Source organism: Sinocyclocheilus rhinocerous, unplaced genomic scaffold (assembly GCF_001515625.1).
Source record: "Sinocyclocheilus rhinocerous isolate Xijiao unplaced genomic scaffold, SAMN03320098_v1.1 scaffold387, whole genome shotgun sequence".
Taxonomy (NCBI): Eukaryota; Metazoa; Chordata; class Actinopteri; order Cypriniformes; family Cyprinidae; genus Sinocyclocheilus; species Sinocyclocheilus rhinocerous.
In genome coordinates this window covers 2,311,783-2,337,489 of record NW_015651557.1, presented here as the reverse complement: position 1 = coordinate 2,337,489, position 25,707 = coordinate 2,311,783, and the positions used below count along the sequence as shown (strand labels likewise).

General features: G+C 36.1%; 1 protein-coding gene across 1 annotated transcript in view; it reads right to left on the bottom strand.

Annotated features, from left to right (window-relative positions):
• The window catches only part of LOC107713133 (short transient receptor potential channel 5-like), a 22,654-nt gene extending 5,550 nt beyond the window's left edge, over positions 1 to 17,104 (bottom strand). The window contains exons 1-7 of the mRNA XM_016518568.1: positions 16,718 to 17,104; positions 14,000 to 14,395; positions 9,576 to 9,912; positions 8,109 to 8,248; positions 7,664 to 7,986; positions 2,667 to 2,862; positions 819 to 1,025 (exon numbers count right to left, since the gene is read on the bottom strand). Of these exons, the coding sequence (XP_016374054.1) occupies positions 819 to 1,025; positions 2,667 to 2,862; positions 7,664 to 7,986; positions 8,109 to 8,248; positions 9,576 to 9,912; positions 14,000 to 14,395; positions 16,718 to 17,104 (1,986 nt within the window). The remainder of the gene's footprint in view (positions 1 to 818; positions 1,026 to 2,666; positions 2,863 to 7,663; positions 7,987 to 8,108; positions 8,249 to 9,575; positions 9,913 to 13,999; positions 14,396 to 16,717) is intronic.
• Between the last annotated feature and the right edge of the window lie 8,603 nt (positions 17,105 to 25,707).

Below are 25,707 nucleotides of genomic sequence, written 5' to 3'. Positions count from 1 at the left end.
TTTTTTTTTTTTGTAAAGCACTATAAACTATAAACTCATTTTATTTCACTTAAGGTTTATTTTTAGAAACAAAAATGTTTATGGTTTTAGTTTTAAATAACTGTTTGTATAGTCTAGAATTAGTTCATGATTTTTTTTTATTTTTTTTTTATTTTTTGAGTGATATGGGCCAAAGAAGCACTAATTATGATGAAATAGTTGTTTTGAAATAGATTATATTTCTGATTTTAAATATGTTTTAGTTAATGTTTGTTAATGGGAAAAACTTTTTTGACCAGATTTTGGTCGTCTTTCACTATAATATATCTCCTCTTGCATGAGTAGAAATAGCCACCCCAGAGCATTATGAATATGGCTGCCATGTGAACTGTCTTGCCTTAAAGGAACTCCAGGGTGGTTGCAATGGTGTTCTGAATGGTTGCTTACTGGCTGAAGTTGAAATAGCTACAGTATATTCAAGGTTTGTAGATATGGCTTGGTCCCTTGTCTCTTTTTTGTTTTTGCCTATTTAATCATCCACTGGGCTAAAATCTGATTTTTTTAGAAAAAGATTAGCAAAACTTTCCTCAATAAACCGCATGCTTTGAAATATAAATCATGTGCACAATATAATACTCGGAATACAGAGTTAACAAAGTATGAGCAATAATGATGAGTAGCTTGCCTTCCCTAATTCTAGTGATTCTTCAAAAATCACTGTTTATAATGACAATTATGCTGTTTTTTTTGCATTGTCAAGGACTGTGTTAAATTTATTGAGTGAAAGCTATAATGTGCCACCCACGCTGCATACACAATGAAAGCGCGCAGTGCATTACCGTGAACTCTTTGAGGTTTTCGTGTTTACACTCCTCATGTCTAGGCTCTCCATGTCCACACAGACGGCAGTGCAGCCACATACACAGGTACCACACAGACTTCGGACTAGGTATGATGTTGAAGGGTGGTGGTAATGTCCCTCCTTCATCAAAGTAGCTCATCCACAGCTTGGTACGAGCAAATTTCCACTCGATGTCCGCGTGATCCTACAACAGAGAAACAGACAGCCAGTTGGACGGAGGAGAGTGCTGAAACTGCCAATTGGGACAGTGTCCCAGACTGGCTTTTGTTGCTGCAAAAATCCTCTTGTCATTGGATGATATGCGTTTACTCAGAATTGTGTTTACTTGAATAACGGTTCCCATTGTGAGACACATGCAGGGGTGAAAATGCCTCTAAATGTAGCTTATATAAGCCCAAAACTAATATCCTGAAAAATGCATAGATAAGAGCCCATCTGACTGTAACAAAACTGAAGAAATATGATGGTTTGTTTGTAAGACACTAATGGCTTTAATGTTCAGAATACATACAAAAAACCACTGTGTAATTTAAGGATATTAAACATTTTGAGGTGAAGTCATGTTGATAAAATATGTAGAAACATACATCAGGCCATTATATCATAGACTGGGCCCCTAAAGACCTTCATGATTGTCAGAGGTCAGCAAGACCTTTTTATACCAAGACATATGTACAGGATTAAAAATGTCATGTGGTGCAACTTTCCAAAACTGATTTAAAAATATAAATAAACAATGAAAATCTGAGAAATATATTTAAAAGCTTTTCTGCATGTTTTAGTTGATGGTTACACCACATGACATTTTTAGTCATTTGGAAAATGCTAAAGTTTTTCAAAGCCATATCCACATGAATTCAAAGAGTACTAAGAATACTAAAGCTTGGCACACGTGTTTTTAAGTATAGCTTTTGGTCAAGGACACTCTTATTTTCCATTGACCCAGATGGTAAAAGTGTTAATTGCACAAATACAATACAAATGGCAGTTAGTCTTCAATCAAAAATGCACATTATTATGTTCCTCATTTTTTAAAGTTTTATTTAGTCACCTAGCCTGGTCAGACTGTCTTTTAGCCACTTTTCGACTGGTCACCCAACTAAACTTGCTAAATACCATCTTGGCAAGGCTAGGAGACCAGATTAAAACCAGATTAATCCAGCTAAAACAGCAAATCATTTAGCCTCTGGTTAAAGCAGATCGGTTCATTGCAATTTACACTGAAAAATGTTTTGCAAATTAAAATTTTAGTGGATTTGGCCCTTTTTTGACCACATGATTACAACTGATTTTAGACATTAAGATTTACTAAACAGGGCAAATAAGTGTGAGAGCGCAATCCCATAAAAGTGCATTTCCATAATAACCAACACAATCTACCAAGAGCAGCCCAAATTAGCATCTAGTTTAAGACGTATCTTTTTTGGGGCAGTAAATAATGGCAAAAATACCAGTAAATTGACTAGTGCAAACATTAGTAAATCTTGCTGCGTGATTCATTAAAATACTCTCCTCCCATAAATTTTGTGTCTGAAATGGAAACTCCTACAAATGCATTTGCAATAAGGTCAGCTGCAAAAATGACTGTGGCCATGCCTTTTCATGGCAAATTTTTCACTGCATGTCTTTAGTAAATCCTGACAGTAGCTTTTTAACGCCAAAAGAGGGTTTGAGCTGGTGCAAACCGTTAGTAAATCTGGCCCTTATTTGCTCTACCGCTCTCAAACTTACTTTCAATACCAAATGATTCAGGTCAAAGTAGTGTAAACCTTACACCATATATATATATATTTTTTTTAAATCATCAGTATCAGATGGCACTTACAGCAATGAGTTGGTAAGAGTTGTTCATCATAGCGATGAGCATGTTCAGCAGCACCACCAGTGAGATGACATTGTAAGTGCCGAACATGGTGGCCCCCACAAACTCGGTAAACTCATGACGAGCCTTCACATTGGTAACATACAGATTCAGCAGCCCAAACACAGACCAGAAGAGAGACTGAAGAGTTTCAAACAGTCTGAGAAGTCAAAGAGAGAGAGGGAAATAAAGAAAGAGGCAAAGCAAGAATTGTCATGTCGAGTTTCTCCCAAACACACATATTGTGTATAATAAGGGAAAGTTAGAATTGAATTGGGCACTGAATTTGAATGGGTTTAAGCCTGCACTATTATCAGCAATGACATACTGTTTTTATCAAATATAGCCAAGAAGGAAACACACAAACTGAAAGCATCAACTTTTTACTAATTTACTATCCCAGTTTAATTAGCAGAGACAAACATAACAAAGGCCTCCTGTAGCGAATCGATGCGTTTTTGTAAGAAAAATATCCAAATTCAAAACGTAATAATCACTTTAATCTAGCTTGTGCTCACTGTTGTACACGGAAGCAGCTCCGGGCGGATGACGTATGAGGTCAGCTTTGCGCCGCTCAGAAGTGATGAACACGGAAACGCAGCGGAGAGATCAAAACAAAACAACGGTCACTAATTAGAAGTACAAAACGAGGATTTGTAAAGAAGAATGTCAGAGGATTTCGATATAAGCCAAGAGGAGACTGGTTTTACTTTGCTAAAGTAAGGAAACTTTGCTTTCTTTGATCCTGTAAACAAACGTTGGTTTAGATTGAAAGATCAAAGACTATTTTTAATATAACTCCGACTGGATTCGTCTGAAAGAAGAAAGTCATATACACCTAGGATGACTTGAGGGTGAGTAAAACACAGCCTAATGTTCATTTTTGGGTGAACTAACCCTTTAAGACAGTACAATTAAAGGGATAGTTCACCCAAAAAGGAAAATTCTGTCGTTAATTACTCTGCTTCAGCAGCACCACACGCATGTGTCGTGATACTCTCGGGAATGTGCAGCGGAGACTGACATGGAAGAAAAGAAATTGTTGAATCAAGTCGTTATTTTTGTTTTCTTTGCACACAAAAAGTATTCTCGCAGCTTAAAGTTTGAAGGCATGGACTATTTTAACGATGACCTTACTACCTTTCTGGGCCTTGACCGTGGTAGTTCTCTTGCTGTCTACGCAGGGTCAGAAAGCTCTCGGATTTCATCAAAAATATCTTAATTTGTTTTCCGAAGATGAACGAAGGTCTTACGGGTTTGGAACGACAGGAGGGTGAGTAATTAATGACAGCATTTTCATTTTTGGGTGAAGTATCTCTTTAAGAAAAAACATAAATAATTATTATAACTAACTTTAACTACAAATGCAAAGTTTCTCAAGACAAACTTAGCAAACCCTTGTTTGAATGTTTTAAAGGAAAGTTAAAAAAACTTTTAAAATGGATGGAAGGATGTATGGAAACATAGAATGGTAGACAGACAGACAGACAGGATAGATGGATGGATGGACGGATAGATAGATAGATAGATAGATAGATTTCATATAGGGAGTGGCCAATTCAATTAAAATGCAACCTCCTATTATACACTGAAACGGGAAAGAAAAAGTGGAGGATGCTTTTCTTGACTGTTTTTACTTGGAATCAAACCAAATATTTGCCTTCTCAGGAGTAGTTTTAAAATATATTGGTATCATTGAAATCTCTTCCCATTTCTGAACACATTATTACTGCACAGCCTTGAGCAACAGATTCTCGTCATTGCACACAACAGTTGATGGATGACGCGCTGCTCTATAATTTTGTCTTCGTCCTCTGAGATCAAATGATTCTGCAAGGCTCATGCTATGATGTGAAAATACTGCTTTTGGACGGATGCATGCAACACCTGCTGAGTGGCATTAAACAGATTGAAAGATCAAAGACTATTTTTAATATAACTCCGACTGGATTCGTCTGAAAGAAGAAAGTCATATACACCTAGGATGACTTGAGGGTGAGTAAAACAGCCTAATGTTCATTTTTGGGTGAACTAACCCTTTAAGACAGTACAATTAAAGGGATAGTTCACCCAAAAAGGAAAATTCTGTCGTTAATTACTCTGCTTCAGCAGCACCACACGCATGTGTCGTGATACTCTCGGGAATGTGCAGCGGAGACTGACATGGAAGAAAAGAAATTGTTGAATCAAGTCGTTATTTTTGTTTTCTTTGCACACAAAAAGTATTCTCGCAGCTTAAAGTTTGAAGGCATGGACTATTTTAACGATGACCTTACTACCTTTCTGGGCCTTGACCGTGGTAGTTCTCTTGCTGTCTACGCAGGGTCAGAAAGCTCTCGGATTTCATCAAAAATATCTTAATTTGTTTTCCGAAGATGAACGAAGGTCTTACGGGTTTGGAACGACAGGAGGGTGAGTAATTAATGACAGCATTTTCATTTTTGGGTGAAGTATCTCTTTAAGAAAAAACATAAATAATTATTATAACTAACTTTAACTACAAATGCAAAGTTTCTCAAGACAAACTTAGCAAACCCTTGTTTGAATGTTTTAAAGGAAAGTTAAAAAAACTTTTAAAATGGATGGAAGGATGTATGGAAACATAGAATGGTAGACAGACAGACAGACAGGATAGATGGATGGATGGACGGATAGATAGATAGATAGATAGATAGATTTCATATAGGGAGTGGCCAATTCAATTAAAATGCAACCTCCTATTATACACTGAAACGGGAAAGAAAAAGTGGAGGATGCTTTTCTTGACTGTTTTTACTTGGAATCAAACCAAATATTTGCCTTCTCAGGAGTAGTTTTAAAATATATTGGTATCATTGAAATCTCTTCCCATTTCTGAACACATTATTACTGCACAGCCTTGAGCAACATATTCTCGTCATTGCACACAACAGTTGATGGATGACGCGCTGCTCTATAATTTTGTCTTCGTCCTCTGAGATCAAATGATTCTGCAAGGCTCATGCTATGATGTGAAAATTCAGGAAGATCATAACCATTTCCACTCTTGTTTCCGTTCTCATTTCTTTCTCATTTTGACCTCTGCAGGAAGTCAGCATTAAGCTGCATGTGGCATCTTGGCCACATTATATTCATTGATCAAGTTGACTGAAGTGTCTGTGTGGGTTTTGTAATATGTGCATCACAGTTCATTTATTCTGATTATTAGCAAAGCTATAAGACCTCTGTTACTGCAAAGCCAAGCAGGGAGCTCAACTGTTGAGCTGTCATTATCATCTAATGTCTGATGTCCTCAACACACAGGACGTTTTTTTACGTCTGACTCTAGGAGAACAAAAAGGATGTTCAAGCCAAAAAAGCTAAGCTGATTTGCTGGTCTTGGCTGGTATACGATGGTCTCTGAGCCTAATTCTGCTGGTGCTCAGCTAGTTTAGCCAGACCTCCCAGACTGACTAGCTAAAAAGTGACCAACACCTTTCTAAAACCAGTCAACAGACCAGTCCAACCAACCTCAGGTTCAGGTCAGGCTCAGATATCAACTAGATCAGCTTAAACCAGCTAAGACAACTACTTTAATGTAGTTAACACTGTTTTTAGCGAGCCCCATTCCGTCTAGAAACAAATTTATCTTGGCTTCAGAAAACTTGGAATTTAGTTCTCAAGTTGGACTGCTTTAATTAGACATTCCTCTGAAAAAAACAATGGCCAGGCTGATTTTGTTATTTTGTACCGTCAATTTTGTATTGTGACAGCCACTGGTCACCATCTTTTTTCAATGTATGGAAATGAAGTACACTTATTGTATTGAAGGTGCACTTGTAGTGTACTTCAAGCTTAAAACTGTATATGGAATATACAGTAGTCTCTGTACTATAGTCTCACAGAGCCAAATCTACATAGTCTATAGTCTCAAATACACTTTATAATCAAGCTATCATAACAATGTAATTGTAAATACCTCATCTGTCAACATGATGGTGGTGAATTGCAGAGCTGATGTAAACATATCCACATTGCTGTGATCAGATGCTTTCTTAACTGCTGTTTTCTCACTGCTGTCGTTTTTTTGTGTTTATTTTGTTATTGAGAGGGAAGCATGCAGCACATATGTGACACTGGGCCACAAAATCAGTCATAAGGGTCAATTTTTTGAAATTGAGATTTATATGTCATCTGAAAGCTAAATAAATAAGCTTTCCATTGATGTAGCCTTTGGTTTGTTAGGATAGGACCATTGTTTTCTAAAGTGTTTTTGAAAAATTACATACCCTACCTTTAATGTCTCCTTGGGGTCCAGCTGACCCCATTTGAATTTTCCTTAGTTTTTAAGAAGTGTTCCCTTCATCTCAGTGGAATGAGATTCTGTGACTTTTCCTAAATAATCTATCTAAACACACACAAAAATCTGGGCTTGATTTGGTTGTTCTAAAGGGGAGTAAAAAAAAAATAGTGGGCTAGATGGTCAAAGTCAGTTGATTATTTCGCTGTATTGTTATTGTTTTTTGCTGTTCAAGATGTTCTAACTTGATGCAAAATGATGCATCCGTTAAATGGGTCGCAATGAATGTGTTATGTCAGGGAATCGGTCGCTATAAGCTTGTGTTTCATTGTAAAGCAGACACAAATCGCTGCAACGGAGCAAATAAGTTGCTGGCTGCAGTTCACTTAACGGCCACCGTTGTTGCTAATAACAAAGCTTTATGTGAAAAAGTCACCCGTGTGACTTATGACTGGTTTTGTGGTCCAGGGTCACATATTTACATATTCATCTTTACATAGTCATCGCTCTCAGCAGTGTCAACAGCGTATATCGCTGCAAAGGAGCAAATAAGTTGCTGGCTGCAGTTCACTTAACGGCCACCGGTGTCGCTAATAACAAAACTTTATGAATTCTACATATAGCTTCTTTAAAAGTATGCTAAAGTATGCTTCTTTTTAGTCTTGACATTCGACTAAAGAGCTTTACAATGTGTTTCACTCACGTAGAGAAGGCATTGTTCTGCTTCTCACAACGGATCCCTTTGCAGTGGTTGGGCTCTTCGGACGCCTTCGTTTCATAGTAGAAGTAGAGCTGGTTGAGGCCGTTGGCGAAAGCCAGCAGCACCAGACAGTAGATGAAAAGGAACTTGAGGATGTCCAGCAGCATGCGGCCGAGAGAGATCTGCAGTGGGCCCAAGTGAGAGTTGGCGGTGAACAGAGAGATGAGACGCAGCGAGCTGAAGATGTTGGCGATGGCGAATAGAGCCTCGGCGATGAGCGTAGGGTGCCACATCTCCCACTCCACACGAGGACGAGAGCTGTTGTACTGATGGAGAGAGAAGATATGAGAGATAAATGGAGACAGTTCTAGTTCCTACTACAAGCTGAAATTATTTACTGTAATAGTTTCTGTAATACTGCAGCTTGCATTAAAATGCTGGTATAAACCTTAAAGTAGGCCACCATTTTAAGAGATATAGTAGCCAGGTAGAGAGAGTTCATTGCAAAATCCATCAGGTTCCACCAGTCATGGACGTACTCTGTGAAACCGCCATCCCACATCTCTTTAATCTCCGCCCAGATGAAGCCTGCAAGGGCCAAAATTAAAAAAATTAAAAACAAAACATTACAATAACGGCAAAACAGTACAAAAAGTGCAGGTCCTCCACTTTCACTACATAAGCCCTTTAAGGCAAAATTATAAAAATATTTTAGTTACTAAATTAAAGTTATTCTTTTTTTTTTTTTTCTGTATTTTTTCCCCAGTTCTGCCAGTGTATAAGAATAAACATTTGCCATTTGGATTCATTTTTTGTTTGTTTAATTTAATTTAATTTACATTTTTTAAATGTTCTTTTATTTATTAATTTTCTTTTATTTTTTGTTCATTTTTATTTTTCGTTAAGATCAAAAGGCAAAATAAATAAATAAATAAATAAGAATAAACATTTGCCCCTTGGATTTAGTTTTTTTGTTTGTTTTTTATTTAATTTATATATTTTTATTTTATTTGTTTATTTTATTTTTTGTTTATTTATTTATTTATTTTTAATCAAAAGACAAAAAAAATAATACTGGAAAACATGTACTTAAAAACTAAATTGTCTCACCCTGCCCCTCAGGGCCTCTGTAACATGTCCCCAAAATTAATTAATTGAAATAAACAAAACAGAAAACAAACAAATGCTGTTAGGCTGACATATATACATTTTCATTGCTCTACTGCCTAGTGCTCAGAAATAAAGTAAACTCCATTCTCGCTGATTGCACCTGTCCTCCAGACTTCAGATCATTTGTTTCAAGCCTCCACTTGTGTCTACTTCTGGACTTGTGTGTGCTTTGAGAGAAAACCTCAAACCATTATGATTGAGCCCTGGTGTAATCAATCCTGAACTGGGACTCGAGATATGATTTCCTCTGCTTTTGTCTTGAGGTCAATAAATTATGATATCAATAATTCATGAGTATTCATTTACTTCATGAGAGGGATAAAACCATAGCCGTATCTATTTCCTGTGCAGGCCACCAGTTTTACTGCTTGAGAAATGAGCCAGCTAAGTGAATGTTACAGATCAGCATTTCTTCATTATTTGAGCTAAATGGAGATTTGAGACTAGATTTTCACACTTTGGATTCCAGCATAACAGTGTCCGCCCACTTTACTTTTCCTAATAATTTTCTAAATAGGGATTTTAAAAATTCTGCATTAAAGTGTTCTAAGCAATGAAAAAAGACTTTGAAAAAAAAGTTTAAAAAGGTACATATGTGCAAAAGAAGTACAATTATAATACTGCTTGTGCTAAAGATGTACTTTAAAAAATCAAATTAAAAGTATATTATATATCCTTTAATATACTATACAGCAAACTGGATGAATGTTATCTATTGCACTCAAATGTCCCAAAGAAGTCTTACCTAGAACCCAGGGTAAGATCATCCACTCCACAATGGTGGGTGGAGGTCCCTGTACATGCAGATCAGTTTGCACGATATGCTGTGAGGCGAGGAGGAGGAGGAAGAGGAAGGTCATGTAGGAGGCAGTGTGGCAGATGAACTTGATGAAAGGTTTCTTGATGAAGGTTCCCAGGGTGCTCTTTGGAGCCAGAAGGTATATGAGGGAGAAGACAGGGAAGAGCAGACCAATGATGAAGCAAGTGACAAGCTTCACTGCCCAGTGACGTCGTCTCCAACCTGGGAACCCATCGTACCACAGTGTTGCCAGGAGCTGCTGGCAGTTGGGCTGAGCTACAAACTGTGAGAATATAATAATAGTTGAATGATCTAATAAGCCAGTGAAATTCATGACAAATACAGATAAAGACAGTATTCAGTAACAGGCATAATATTTTAACTGCCTGACATTTAAGCATGAAATGTTCTGACAAGATGTAACAAAAATTTGTTTCACTTATGGTTCTTCTGTAATTCTGTGGTGCTAATTATTATTATACTATTTATTTTCATGTCATATCAATACTTTTAGTAAATATTTAGGTCAGGTAAATTTGAGAACTTCTATCATAAATTATGGAACACTGGTTTAGTAAGTTTTGTACTAATTGTCCATGTTTTATTTTTTTATTTTTTTAAAGATATTTTGTTTTTGCATGGATGGGAACTTTAATATTCTGTAATATTCTAGTGCTTTCTGGAACATTCCAGAACGTCGTGGGACTAATCATAAAAGACAAAACATCCAACATATATTTCTAAAGATTTGACGACTCATTTTTCGAGAGCTGTTAATACTAAACTGTTGTTAGCAGAGTATTATGCATGTATCATGTCATTTTATGCATTAGTAAAAACAGATTAGTTTTTATAAGTTGTTGTCAATATATTGTCTATTTACTTTTCATGAGCACTGTGATACACAAAAAAAATTTTATTTTCGTATTTAGAATGTCACACTTTAAAAATAAACATTAAATATAGAGGCGAAACAAAACTTTTATGAGAATTGGTTTCACGGTGTTATATAGATGTTAATATTATACAGATGTTTTATACATATTCTTGGTAACTTCGTATATGATTGATAATAATATCAATGTATGTGAAAATTGAATAAGGGGGAATCTCACAAAAAAACTACTAAGAAACGTGGGACTAATCATAAAAGACAAAACATCCAACATATATTTCTAAAGATTTGACGACTCATTTTTCGAGAGCTGTTAATACTAAACTGTTGTTAGCAGAGTATTATGCATGTATCATGTCATTTTATGCATTAGTAAAAACAGATTAGTTTTTATAAGTTGTTGTCAATATATTGTCTATTTACTTTTCATGAGCACTGTGATACACACAAAAAAAATTATTTTCGTATTTAGAATGTCACACTTTAAAAAGAAACATTAAATATAGAGGCGAAACAAAACTTTTATGAGAATTGGTTTCATGGTGATATATAGATGTTAATATTATACAGATGTTTTATACATATTCTTGGTAACTTCGTATATGATTGATAATAATATCAATGTATGTGAAAATTGAATAAGGGGGAATCTCACAAAAAAACTACTAAGAAACGTCTTAAAAAATTCAAATGAATAATAGGATTATTTGTATTGTGCTATTAAATCACTCATAGATTATTATACAAATGTAATGCAAAAACAAACAAATAAATAAAAACAAAAAAGTTAGTAAATTTGTAAAAATTTTGTGAGTGTTTTTGTTCCTCCATTGTAAGTTGCTGTTTGTTTTGTCTTGTCTTGTCTTGTGTTGTATTGTATTGTATTGTATTGTATTGTTTTGTTTTTTGTATTGTATTGTATTGTATTGTATTGTATTGTTTTGTTTTGTTTTGTTTTGTTTTGTTTTGCTTTGCTTTGGATCTGTGACGAAGTTTACGTTTCTCCATTGTAAGACACTTTGGCCATTCTTTGTGACATGTACTCATATATTAACTTAATGCTTTTTTTTTTAACTACTATCTATCAGTCATCCTAAAAAAAGCAGCCAAGTGCACATATGACAAAAAACAACAAATGTTAGGCAACAGCATAAATGGTGAAAAGGTTTTTAAGTGAGTGAACACCAGTGAGGTTTGACATTCATGTCATTACGTAATACTTTTCCCACGGGCATCTGAGGTGAAATCAGTTATTAAATCAAACTGTCAGACTTTGAGTAAGAAGTCATTTAGTTTTACTTTTATCACTGGAAAACATTTATCTAAAAATTACATTACACGTATTGCAGGATCTATTGCCTTGGAGTAACCTAGAATGAATTGCTCAAGAGCCCAGTGTTGATGATTCACAAATCAACCCTTGTGAGGTTTAAACCTGCAAACTTTCATCTCCCAGTCCATTATGCCACACCACCCCAACTCTTCATGTTCTCACAAAATGAGGCTTATATTTTAGCACTGCAGAAAAAAAACCCTCAAACACCCAGAAATGGCTCCATTTTACACAATGCAGGTGTAAATTGATGTGCCTGTCCATAATAATTGTATAAATAATGTTTCTCAAATCATATTTTTCTCTTGCTGCCTGACCTACATTGCTCTGCAATGTTATTATGTTTTATGAAAGGAGTCATTTCTGCTGTGGACTCCTATTAAACAGACGAATGATTCAAAATGCAGTGGCAACTTGAACTGTGACCTCTCATGAAAACATTTTGCAATGATTCCATCAGCAATAGAAAACAACAGTTCTTATGAAAGCCCTTCATCTCAAGATAACATTTCTAGGGAAATAAGAAACATTCTGATTTACTTTAAGAAAAGTTTTTTAAGGTCCTGGTTTAGTCATTTAATTTTTCATATTTTTATTTTTTTTAATTCATAAAATTTTTGTCTTTCATTTCTGTTTTAATATTTTACTAATTTATCAGCAAGAGAGCTGATGAAAAAGGAGGAGAAAAAAAACAAGGACTTCCTCAAAATCAATAAAATGATTGCATGAGGAGGACTTAACATGATTCCCACTGCATTTGATACGCAGCCAAAATATGATACACTTATTAAGGCAACATCATGTAGTGAAACTTAATTTGATGCCAGAGGACAAGACAAAAGGTTAGCGGTAGACACACTTAACCGACATTAAGATTGTTTAAAACACTGCATTTTAATTTAGATTTATTTCATAAGCTGCTTATAAAATGCCACAAGCACATGCTTGCACTATGACTAAACCAATCCCTGTTTTTGATGATAATAGTAAAGTTTTCAAGCTTAAGGTTAACTTACACATCCATGCACTGGAGACTATCATAAGCTGTGAGCAAAAAAATAAAATAATAATAATAAATAAATACAAATAAAATAAAATAAATAATTGAACAAATAAAAATCCACACACTTCACTTTCAAATATGATTAAAAAAAAGCATCTAATATAATGAAATACTTGTGAGAAAGATGCCTTTTTGGTAGTATAATTGTAGTTAAAGCATCTATCAGCAGGGGTTTCCACCAGGAAAAAACAAACAAACACCAAACCCTTGACACCTTGGATTCAAACCTACAACCTTTTAGTTACCTAACAAGATAATTAACCGAAATACCACACCGCCCCAAATCCAAATGATTAGGGTTGTAAAGGATCACTTGTTTTCTGGATGTAACAAAAATAAAAACAATAAAAATAAAAAAATCTGCCAATTGATATGCACTCATAATGAAATATGATTTCTGAAACATTAATTGGTTACAATAATAATAATTAGTAGTAGTAGTAGTAGTAGTAGTATTGTTGTTGTTGTTTTGATCAATAATTGTTGATTAATCATGATTTGGTAAAGTAGCACATTTCATTTAGCTCCAACTTGCCTCTTCAGGACACCGGCCCTCCAGGACCGAGTTTGGGCAGCCCTGATTTATATAATAAACATTAAATTAGTTACATGAATTAATGGAGACATTGTGCACTGTTGTCTTCTACCTTGGAAACACTACTAAAATTTAACTTTTTCATCATGGAAACTTTTGAATTCATAGATTTGAACTTTTCCTTTGGACCAATGCTGACTCTGGGTTTTTATAGTCATGGAAAAGTTACTTTTTTGTGCAATTTAAGGCCAGCAGTAGGTGCTGTGTAGGTAATCTCAAGAGGCGCGCTAGTGGCTGCAGTCTTTAGCCTCCTTGTTAGTGCGCCCGCCTCCCATGCTGGAGACCCGGGTTCGAGACCCACTCGGAACAAGAACGAGATGTGGCGGTAAGGACCCGGGAAGGTCACATTTGGTGCCGTGACCCAGATGGGAGTGAGGATTAGGGGGATGAGTGTAACGGAGGCCAGCAGTAGGTGCTGTGCAGGTAAACCTCACTCCCCTGATCTCAAGAGGCGTGCTGTCTCCAGCTCACAGGAGCTACGGGCCTGATCCAGCAAGTCTTTAGCAAAAAGTTTGCACTGCTGCGACAGCTCCTCATACTCCTGCCGGAACTCGTTCTCCACCTTACTGAGCTCCTTCAGCTCCCAGCCCAGCCTGAACGCAGTGAGGATGGGATCTTCGCTGGAAAGGGCAATGAGGGAGGGGCTGGCAAGAGTTTTGTAGATGTTTAGACGTGAACGGGAGTGCCGAAGGCTGTCCACTTCGGAGCTCGATACACACTCCACGCAGTCACAGCGGATCTGGTGTGGCCGTGGGATGGTGACTTTTCGTTGAACTAGGAGCTTGATTATCTCGTAGTTGTTAGTGTGGGCAGCCAACATGATTGGTGTGATATCGGGTGTAAACTCCGAAAACTGTGTGTCCATCATGTGAGAAGGAACCTAGAAGAGTGAAATAAAGAGAGCAATAAATAAAAGTAAAAGTACGCTAATAAGGAAGTTGTCAATCTTTACAGTTCAGTCCATTGTACTGTGCATAATATTAAAGATGAACACAATCGCCATCCAACAGACACTGATCAAAAAAACAAAACAATGAATGTGTCTGTTGCCATTTGTCGGTGTCTGTCGGTGCAGTGTGAACTGGCCTTTTAAAATGATTAGAGACCTTAAGGATCCTCGACCCTTGAGATCCGCTTATTGCGCCATCAGCCCATTTCGCCTCCCTTTAAGGGTGCATTAAAATGGGCTTCATTCTATGGTTACGGCTCTAACAAAATCTAAATTGTCATCCGTTTTTACTGTACTGTAATCTTTTTTATGGACACTTGACCTTGGCATATTTGACAATACACAGAGCCTCTTATGCCATCACCCCATTTCGTATAGGATTATTCTCTTTGGGTGCATTAAAGCAAAACTAAGTACTTCATATTAGAAATAAAATCCGAATTTTGAGCTGATTTTACTCCACCAATCATACATGTAAATATAGACAGACATGCTGATGAATACATTTCACAAAGTTAAGGACGAATGAGTTGTTTTGATGAATAGCCTACTCTTTTTGGACTGGAGTGAAAATTTTGAGTTCTGAATGTTACATTGCGTGTTCATAGTACATCAAGTTTTTTGATCTCAAAAGATCAAGGAAAAACTGATACCTTTGAGGCATTTTATGAGCCGCTTCAGATATGAAATGAGCCACCCTGATATCTATACCTTTTGCTTAAAAAAGGCCAGTGATTGAATTCAGAGGTGTTTCCTAAAGGCACCTCACACTTCCATGGTGCGAAAAGCTGTGGGAAAATAAAGAATGCAAAATGATTTCAATCTGTGCTGTCCAGAACTTCCAGCACAAGAAAAGAAAAAAATAAATAGAAAATTGCAGCAAGGGATGAAACTCTGCAATAGGACTGGATATTGACGCAGATTTCACAAATTTGCAAGCTCTTGATTCAATTCATGTGCAATTTTGATTCAGTATTGATTCGTTTGGATATCAGGTACATGTCAGTCAGCCTATTGAAAACAATCAATATCTGAACTCATGCCCAAAAACAATCTCTCAACTAATGCACACAAATTCAAATGCTATTTAATTTAGATATAATAATCACCACTCAAAAGGTTAAATACAAACATTTATATTGCACATAATGCAGTTTTATATAAACTTTTTAATTATATAATTATGTTTCTACTGAAATATAAAACGGTGGAAATAGTTAAACGGAGGTTTGTTGTTACACAGATTTATTCAAATAAATGAGACATCGCTAAGTTAAGTAAAAATATAATGATCCTTCTGGGGTAATTTTTTCTAGTTGACTAACTAGCTTGGATGGTTTAATTTGTAAAATAACGGATGGCCTACCCGACATTGTTTACTAAACTGTTTCATTTACGTCTTTTTGTGGATGAAACACTGATTGAGAGATTACATGAAACGGAGACATTTCAGTAAGTTGTACTGTTTCTTTCAGCATACCTTCTGATGTTCATTCATGTTCATGTCAGTTGGCATGCGTTCCATGCACCCGCTTGCACTGAGGTGGGACATTTAACAGCGCCAAAACGACATTTATTGTTTTAATTTCGTGATAAAGTTCCTTGCGATTGGTAAAAGAGAGGCACATTAACAATGTTCAGTGACGTTGTGTTCATGCATGAATTCATGGGTTTTAAGAATCAATACTGGTTCATCAAAATGAAGAGCGATTAAAATAGTTTAAACAGTGTTGGTGAGTTCATGATGGAAATATTTACGCACATGAAGTTGAATGCACATGAACTCCACCACAACATCATAATTTACGAGTAGGAAACTTGACACTTTAAGTGCGTTCACGCCATATCGTAATTACCGTGATTACGAGATACCAACGAGATAACAAGTTTTACTATATCATATTTTGTACATGCAACTTGTATAGTTGAAAATTTTACAACTATACAACTAAGTTGCATGTACAAAATACAATAATATAGTAAAATTACGGTAGATGTACAGTGTAAATGAACATAACAATAGTAATAACAATAATAATAATTTAATTCACTTTAATTCCATTCCATTTACAACACCATAAATTGAATAATAATAACCATACAACTTCATGTCATAATTACGACTTCCCAACTCATAAATACGAACCTGCCAGGAGGACTTAAATGCACTGTCATATCAGTACAGCTACATGCTATCCAATCAGAAAAGTTAGATGTGACTCTCCCTCTGAAGGAAGTCACGCCCTCACGCACCTGTTTCTCGCCACTTGGCTTCTTGTGGGATAGCAGTAACTCCACTGCTCCCACCACCTCCTTGCGGATGGCATAGAGGAGTGCATCGCCCATGTGCACGCCATGACTCAACAGCAGCTCCATCACCTCCAGGTTCTCATTCTCAATAGCGATGAGGAGTGCGCTGCGGCCCAATGGGTCCAGGCAGTTCACGTTGATGTTGTAATAGATCTCGGCCTCCTCAAGGGCCTGTTTAACTCCAGCATAGTCTCCCTTCTCCACCGCCGTCAGGTAGGCTCGTTCCTTGGCAGATAGCTCAACCTCCGCCCTCACGATCTGCAGTGGGATGCGACCGCGGTACGGGGAGTTACGGGCCTTGTTGTAGTACAGCTGCGCCATGGGGTTCATGTGGACTCGGTGACATAAAATGACACAAGTCCAGACAAAGCTGTGCAGAGATTGAGCAAACAATCAGTTAGTCATTTCAAAATGACACTACATTTCTTTCATAATTGACATGCCAAATCAGAACAAATCCAGATGTACTGTAGTGAGGCAAGACACTTTTTACTCCAGTGAATATTTAAATTTAACCTCTCTAATATTTCTACCATAAATGCTTTTAAAAAGATACAGCACATATTTTAACCACATGAAAAAAAAGAAAAGTTAAAAAAATTACACATTTACTGTATAAAACATGTGGCAACTTGCTCCGCCCTGATATTTTTATTAGTGCTGGGCAATGATTAACCGCAATTAATCTCATCCAAAATAAACGTTTTTGTGTACATACTATATGTGTGTGTATTTTGTATATTTATTATGTATATATAAATACACACACATGCATGTATATATTTAAGAAAAATATGTTGTTTATATATTAAATATATTTATATATAATATAAATTATATGAATGTATGTGTGTATGTATGTATGTGTGTCTTTATATATACATAATGAATATACACAGTACACACACATATATTAAATAAACAAAAACTTTCATTTTGGATGCGATTAATCGCGATTAATCATTGCCAAGCACTAATTTTTATTAAAAAATTCAAGCATTTTAATGATGATCCTTGACTTAAAGTGATAGTTTACCCAAAAATGAAAATTGTGTCATCATTTAATCACCCTCATGTCATTCCAAAAGACACGAAAGATATTTTAAACTACGTTGGTAACCAAACAGATTTGGTAACCATTTACTTCCATTTTATGGACCAAAATAAGCATATTTCTCAAAATATCTTCTTTTATGTTCCACAGAAGAAAGAAAGTGATAGACTATGGTTAGGAACGACATGAGTTTCAGATTTTTGGGTGATTTATCCCTATATGTACAGTGAGGTTTTAAAATAATAAAACACAAACACACGCTTAAAAAATGATTGGCAATGTCCCTGAGGTCTACTTTTCTTAAAAACTAATGTAGCTACAACTCAGTCTCTGTTCACTGATGAGTTTTACTGAGGCTCTAAGAGATGGTGGAATATATTTTGTTAAAATAACCTAAAATCTACCATTTAGATCAGCACTAATGCAGATGAAACCTCAGAACTAAAGTCTGTGTTCTTCAGTTTTCTGAAGACGTGTATTAATCAGATGTTGAAATGCATAATGATATTATCTATCCAGCACATATTTGCAGATGGAACATGGAATATTATATATACTTGTACTACATCCAGATGACCCACGATGGCTCCACCCAGGTTTCCAGGAGAGTCAGCTGGCCAAGGGTGTCAAACTGTGATATGAAGAGGATTTTTTCCTCAGTTTGTCCACGCTTGATTGAGCCCTGATTTCCAAGGAGAGCTATTCACTACAAGTGATTGAAACTTTTTAAAATCATCAATCTGAAGAGATCCCTCTAAACATCTAGGGTCAACATATTTAGTAAGAAACTAGAAGGTTTCAGGGGATTCTGTAATTTTTTAGGCTTTTTATCTGTTTAGAGTGATTTACATTTTAGTAATTTTACCTAATATATTTTAGTCCTTTTAGGTGCACAAAATTGTTCTTTAGATGTGTTTTTTGTTTGAACTTGGAATGGTGTCTTAATAGACTGACAACAAGATGCGTGCAGTTTAGTGCATATTTACATAAACCAACAGATTTTAAAAACTTACACAAATGTCCTGTGTGAATGGTCCCTTTGAAAAATTCAAAACATAGGTAATCATTACTTTTTATGGCTAACTCAGTATTGTAATTTGTTACATTTAAAAGTATCATTTCCCAACAATGCTCAGCATGACACATTTGGTGGGGGAAAAAAATCAGTATACAAGCTGTTGTTTAGAAGCATAACATATGCGAATGGGACTTCTGATTTTTCTATGTCAAACATGAGAAAGAATCCATGTAGAGCTTCAGCCATGAAATCATGCAGTAATGAGGGTGATGGAAAGTTTAGAACCGGTACTGACGTCACATTATTTGTCTATTGGGAATCATGTAGTTTAGAAAGAACAGAGGGCCAATGACAGATCCCTGGGGGACGCCCTGGGTAATAGTAGCAGCAGACAAACTGCCGCCTGTCATTGCGATAATTAGGAACTGAACCACATCAATGAAGGTGAGATGGGAATGTAATTTGTTGATGTATTATTGATGTAAGCATAAATTTCACTGTTTGTTTTTTTAATCAACAGGGTTGATTCTAATGGGTCTATCCTTTGTTCTAATGTAAATGTTAGAGCTGTAATGTCCATTTTAGTTTGAAAATTAATATTTAAGCCTTTTGAATAATACGTTATGTTAAGAATACTTTTTTGAATATACAAGATTGCATACCTTTGAATATTTCGATTTGTTTTTCCTCCACAGGTGTTAAGGCATTATTATTTCAGGGCCATCTCCCATTTTTATCAGGTGACTCTCTCTTCCATTTTCTTTCATGCATTACCAGTATATTTGGTGTGACATGAAAAGTAAACATCTCTAAACATGATCACACACTATTACCAGTCCATAACACCCCTTCGATTTCTAAACATGGCAGGTAACAGATGCGTAAAATTATGCGAGCAACTGCCAAGATAGCTGGCGTGTGTTGCTTTGCTTCACTCTGTCTAGAGATGCAATCCCTATTAACAAATAACTGATGCAATTGTGTTGTAGATAAATACTGCCAAGTGGGTACACCAAGAGGAGTAATTAGCATCCTTGTCCACAATTTAATAGTAAAATAATGTAAATCATCTCAATTTAAATGTTAAATAATGTAAAAAATCTCTCAAATGACATGATGTAACATGAATTAAACTGCACAAATGTAACATTAAATAATGTAAAATCTTTAATGTAAAATTCAATTTAAAATAATGAAGTTAAATGTAAACTCCCAAATGAAATGTAAATGCGTGTAAAATTGCATGTACAATCATGTAAACCTCTTAAATGAAATGTAAAATAATGTAAAACCTCACAAATGAAATGTAAATTTAAGTGAAATCTCTCAAATTAAACATAAAATTGTAACCTTCACAAACTGCATGTAAAATAATTTAAAATCATGTCAATTCAAATTTTAAATATTTTTAAAGAGCATTTTAAATTTTAAAGAGTTGTCCATAAAATCCATAAGAAATAGGAACCCATAAGAAATAGGAATTGTTGGTCAATCATGGGATACATAAAATTCCACTTTTAAGCTCAGGCCTTTTTTCTCACTCGAACAAATATTATCACTCTGAGTTTGTTGCAGCAATTCAACCATCCTGGCATGTGGATTTGTGGACCTTGCCAAAAGTAAGACAGCTGCCCAGTTTTACTGTGATCCAGTCAATTTGAATATCATAAAATTTTATTTGATGCACTTTATACTCATGTCTGTGAGCATTTCATTATTTCATTATGGTAGAACAGAGGCCGTGTGTTTTCCCGTTTGCTGTTGTACTTCACACCTCACTGCTTCATAAAAGCTAAACAAGGCTTCCACAGGGAATCGACCCATGTTTTATTCAGCATGCTTGTAGACCTGGATGGACACCTTAGTTCATTAGAGTGGTTTGGCAGTGAATGTACACAGACCCAATACTATCGCTAACATATACATGGATAAACAATTCTAGATGGAAACAGTCTCTCTGGGTTGCATAAAACATTAATCAAGCTCATTTTTAAGGCCAATTTCTTTTTACGATGTTCCAGTGATGATAAGGCAATGTTTATTGATCAGCACCCTGTTTGTGTTCAGCTTATTATGAAGATGATCAAATCCACATTATGGATATATAATGTAAATGCACATAACAACGATTTTGTGAAAACAGAGAGCACTAACAATGTGTGGGTTTATAGAGGGAGTAAGAGATGGATGTTGTTGCTGCACGTTTCAACAACCGGAATTACTCATTTGAAACAAACAGCAAAAGCAGAAATCTCTGGTGGGCCGTACAGACCTCTGCCTCCAGCTATAAACGGAAGCTGGGCTGTTTTTAAAAGAAGAACTAGCCTAGCACTTAGATTCTGACATTGCGATGGAATAGCAGAACTTGACAGAGAAGAGAGAGCTAGAGAAGCAACGTCATACGCTCCGCAAGCTCAAAGAAACATCCCGGAGTGACTGGATTCATTGATTGCGTTCCATGAGCATCTGCTGGCATTTAGTGTGAACACACATATTTAAGTTCACACTGATCTCCCACAGCAGTGGTGTGTTTTCCCCTCTGTCTCGCTTCTTGCTAGTTTAATGCAGTGGAGCAGTGATTTGGAGATTATAAATGTTAAGGTCTCTGGTTTCTACAGCACTCAGGTTTCCTCCATTGGCCTGAATCATATACTCCTGACGAGAGATAAGCTTGCTTTTTTGTCATATCATTTTGGTTCAGATGTAGTGGGAACACAAGATGCTTTTTCAAATATCGATCTCAAAATACCAAGCTATGACAGGAATCATCATGGCCCACGAGCACCAGAAATGATTACTTTAATTAACTTATTTAATCAAGCTGGCTCTACAAGAGCAATCTTATTTACAAGGGGAAGATGGGGGGGGAAAGGGATAAAAGAGTTTTTAGAAAGAAATGGAAAGAAATTGAATCTGAGTTACAGTGAGACACTTACAATGGGGCCATTTCATAAAAATGTGTTAAAATATGTTTCAATGAGTAATCGCTCACTAACATTTTCTGTGTAATGTTAAACCCTTCACATTTCTGCCTTTTTTTTTTTTGTTGTTGCCACAAATGCCATCATACTAAATTTGTATTAAACCCAGAATATGTCTTTAAGGGAAAAGAAAAGATATAAAGGGGGGGGGGAAAGTTGTTAAAAAATGTCCAATCTTGAGCATGTGAAAGCTTTTAGGGCGACAGGATTCAAAGCTTTTTGCACCTGATTTCAGGCATTGGGTGCAGGAGAGCATGCAAGTGAACGAGGGTATGTGATAAAGTCCTTCATATTAACAGTACATTTGTGTACACACACTGCCAGCACACATTTCAGTTCAAACAACTTGTAAATGTGCATGTAGCATCATATGACCCCTTTAATAGATTTCAACTATGCTTAGTGCCGGACCGGAGACTCGAACCCACAACCTTTGGGTTACGAGTCCGAATCTCTAACCATTAGGCCACGATTTGTCCCTCTAACCATTTGTCCCTTTAAGAGCAGTATAGCTAATTGTAGTTTGCCATATAGATGTGGCTTAGTTTGGGATGGGTAAGAGAGAGTGATTGACATATATAGTTTAAGGGAAAAGTAGCTTGGTTTTACTATTTTCATGCGGTTTGATTGTCATATAAATTGGATCACATTTACACATGAATCATGATCAGTCATCTATGTATAGCCCTTTTGTAATGTGGTGCAAAAATAACTGTATAAATAATGTAATTATGTGCATTGTACACAAGTAGTACTCCAAATAAAGTTTATTAATGATCATTTTTATATCAGTAAGTCTCGAGCGATATGTCAGTATAGATATGTTAATAGATTTCAACTATGCTTAGTGAAATAAATGTATTTTAAATATATAAATTTTTTACTAGGGCATTACTAGCTGTTTATTAGTAGTTATAAAGCACTTATTAATGCTTTATTCTGCATGGCCATATTTTAGATCCTTTAATCCTTCCCCATATCTAAACAACTATCTTACTAACTATTAATTTGCAGCAAATAAGAAGTTCATTGAGGCAAAAGTCATAGTTAATAGTTAATACTGAGAACTGGAGAAAACTGTGACCATGGAAGGTGTATTGCTGAAAGCTTGTGGCATGTTATTGAATTGACCTATAGACTGAAAAAAAAAAATGTTAACGCTAAGACTGTTGTTGATACATGACAATCAGAAGTTAGATGTTCTACTTTTATATAACTCTGTGAGAACATAGTTAGTGAACCATGACAGAGATCTGAACATCATGTACTGGATACCATGGGTGGCAAGTTTTTTCCAGCACTTTTTGGATACATAGTACCATAGAGCGAGGCATACATGAGTTAGATTCTATCGAATCTAGTATGAAATAAATGTATTTTAAATATATTACTTTTTTACTAGGGCATAGCTGTTTATTAGTAGTTATAAAGCACTTATTAATGCTTTATTCTGCATGACCATATTTTAGATCCTTTAATCCTTCCCCATATCTAAACTTAACAACTGCCTTACTAACTATTAATATGCAGCAAATAAGGAGTTAATTGAGGCAAAAGTCATAGTTAATAGTTAATACTGAGAATTGGAGAAAAGTGTGACCACGGAAGGTGTATTGCTGAAAGCTTGTGGCATGTTATTGAATTGACCTATAGAATGAAAAAAAAAATGTTAACGCTAAGACTGTTCTTGATACATGACAATCAGAAGTTAGATGTTCTACTTTTATATAACTCTGTGAGAACATAGTTAGTGAACCATGACAGAGATCTGAACATCATGTACTGGATACCATGGGTGGCAAGTTTTTTCCAGCACTTTTTGGATACATAGTACCATAGAGCGAGGCATACATGAGTTAGATTCTATCGAATCACAACCTTTAAATAAGGGCTGCACAGTTAATAGTTTCCAAACCATGACTATTTCAGCAGTGAATGAAAATTCTGCTCACAGTGTTCCTTTAGAAGCTGGGACAAGCTAGGAAATGGAAAGGACAACTGGCAAACTTGGGAATGTGAGGGCATGGGTATCTTAACCAGTCGCGACGGTGATACACAATGAGTGACAGGACTCTATTTTTGGAAGAGTTTCTATTTCTGCAACGTCACAGTTGAGTACAGGAACATACAGTGGGTCCAATGACAATGAAAATCTAAGGTACTGAATATGTGCAATGTATAAAGTTTTAATCAGGTTTACTGGCTTTAATAACCACAATGAAAGCGACAATGGATAATTTACCTCAGATCTTTAAAATAAATTAAACTAAACAAGAAAATTAAGCACGTGATCTCCGCGTGCATGCAATGACAAAATTGTCATAGAGATTTTTAATAATGCTTACATTTATATTAATTTGATTATGTAGTTTTCGAATTTGTGAGTGTGAGGCAACGTTTGCAGAGAGAGAAGCTCTTCTGATTGGTGATAAAGTTTGTCGCATCTTGTAGCCGTGTCACATCTGATGTGGAAAGACAAATTACATTCCAGAATTGCATTGCATTGTTATTGGAGGGTACACTGGATGACCAGATAGGCATGATTTGGACAATTCTATTTTAATATGTAAAGCCATTCGTAGGCTGGTTCTGTTGTACGTTCAAATCAACAAAGTGGAAAACTGCAGAATTTTTTTTTTGATTGGGCTAGTTTTGAGCTAGTTTTTGAATAGCAGCTGGGCTGGTTTTGTTTCGTAGACCTGGCAACCCTGCTAGTGGACCTTCCTTTTCAAGTGGTCAAATCCCTCGCATATGTGCTTTTGTCTACGCACAAGCCACAGACATAAAAATCACGCTGATCTGAGCACTTGAAACAAAAGATCCACTAGAGTGCATCAATGGAGTGTGCTTTGAAAGGTACAGAGTAGACCATGGAAAATGAAGTATACCTGGGCCTTTACTTGTCAGGAATTGTGGGGCTTGCAGGGAAAAGAAAGGAAGCCACAATCACACAGACAGCATCAGGGCAGTCAGTATTAGGTGAAAGCGTCAGCTGGCCATAACAGTGAGAGTGTTTTTGAGACTGGAGCCCACACACAGTGCAGACATTCAGTTGGAAACGCTAATTAAGCACAGGCAGTCGTTTACTAGAGCGTGGGGAAGCCAGTTAGCAATTCCACAGCACAGAAATCTTTTTCCTCTCTCTCACTCTGTCTCTCACTGTACTGATCGCTGTTAACTCTACAGAGCCGACCTGCGTCACAATACCTTCGCTGCTGTTTTTCACAGAGCATCAATGACAGCAGACGAGAGGGCTTGTCTATGTAAAACCTGAACACCTCTTTGTTAAAGTGACTCATAGTGACAAGAGCCCCATATACGGTTCTCACCAAAGAACAGGGTCATTAGCCAGACTGGTTTCGGAGGATGTAGTGAGGTGATGTCAGATGGCTGTTCTGTGATAAAACACAGAGATGTGCAACAGGATCAGTTTTGGGCTTATGTATTCCTGACACTAACATGATCCCAGGAGGCATTACAGTACAATTATTTGTCATCAGTACCATTATCATCACAGTGCTACAAAATTACAGAGCTTTTTTCAGAATGGCATACAACCATACTATTCATGCTGTTTTTGTGGCATGCAGTATGTATACGGTGCCTAGTATGCAAATATTCTGTATAAATGGGATGAACAAATGTGGAGTATACAGTCAGAGCACACTGTATCCCTTAATGGAATGTGCTCAAATCAACCTTTCATTTCCAGTGTGATAATATTGATCGTGCTTGAATTAAAAAAACCTAAATTAACATAAATTAATGTTAACTGAACTTCACTGTCATTTCATAACAATATGGGAACGTTTATAGTTGTGATTTCACATTTTAAACACATTGTATACAGTACATACTGTGCAGCATTCAGTACACTAAT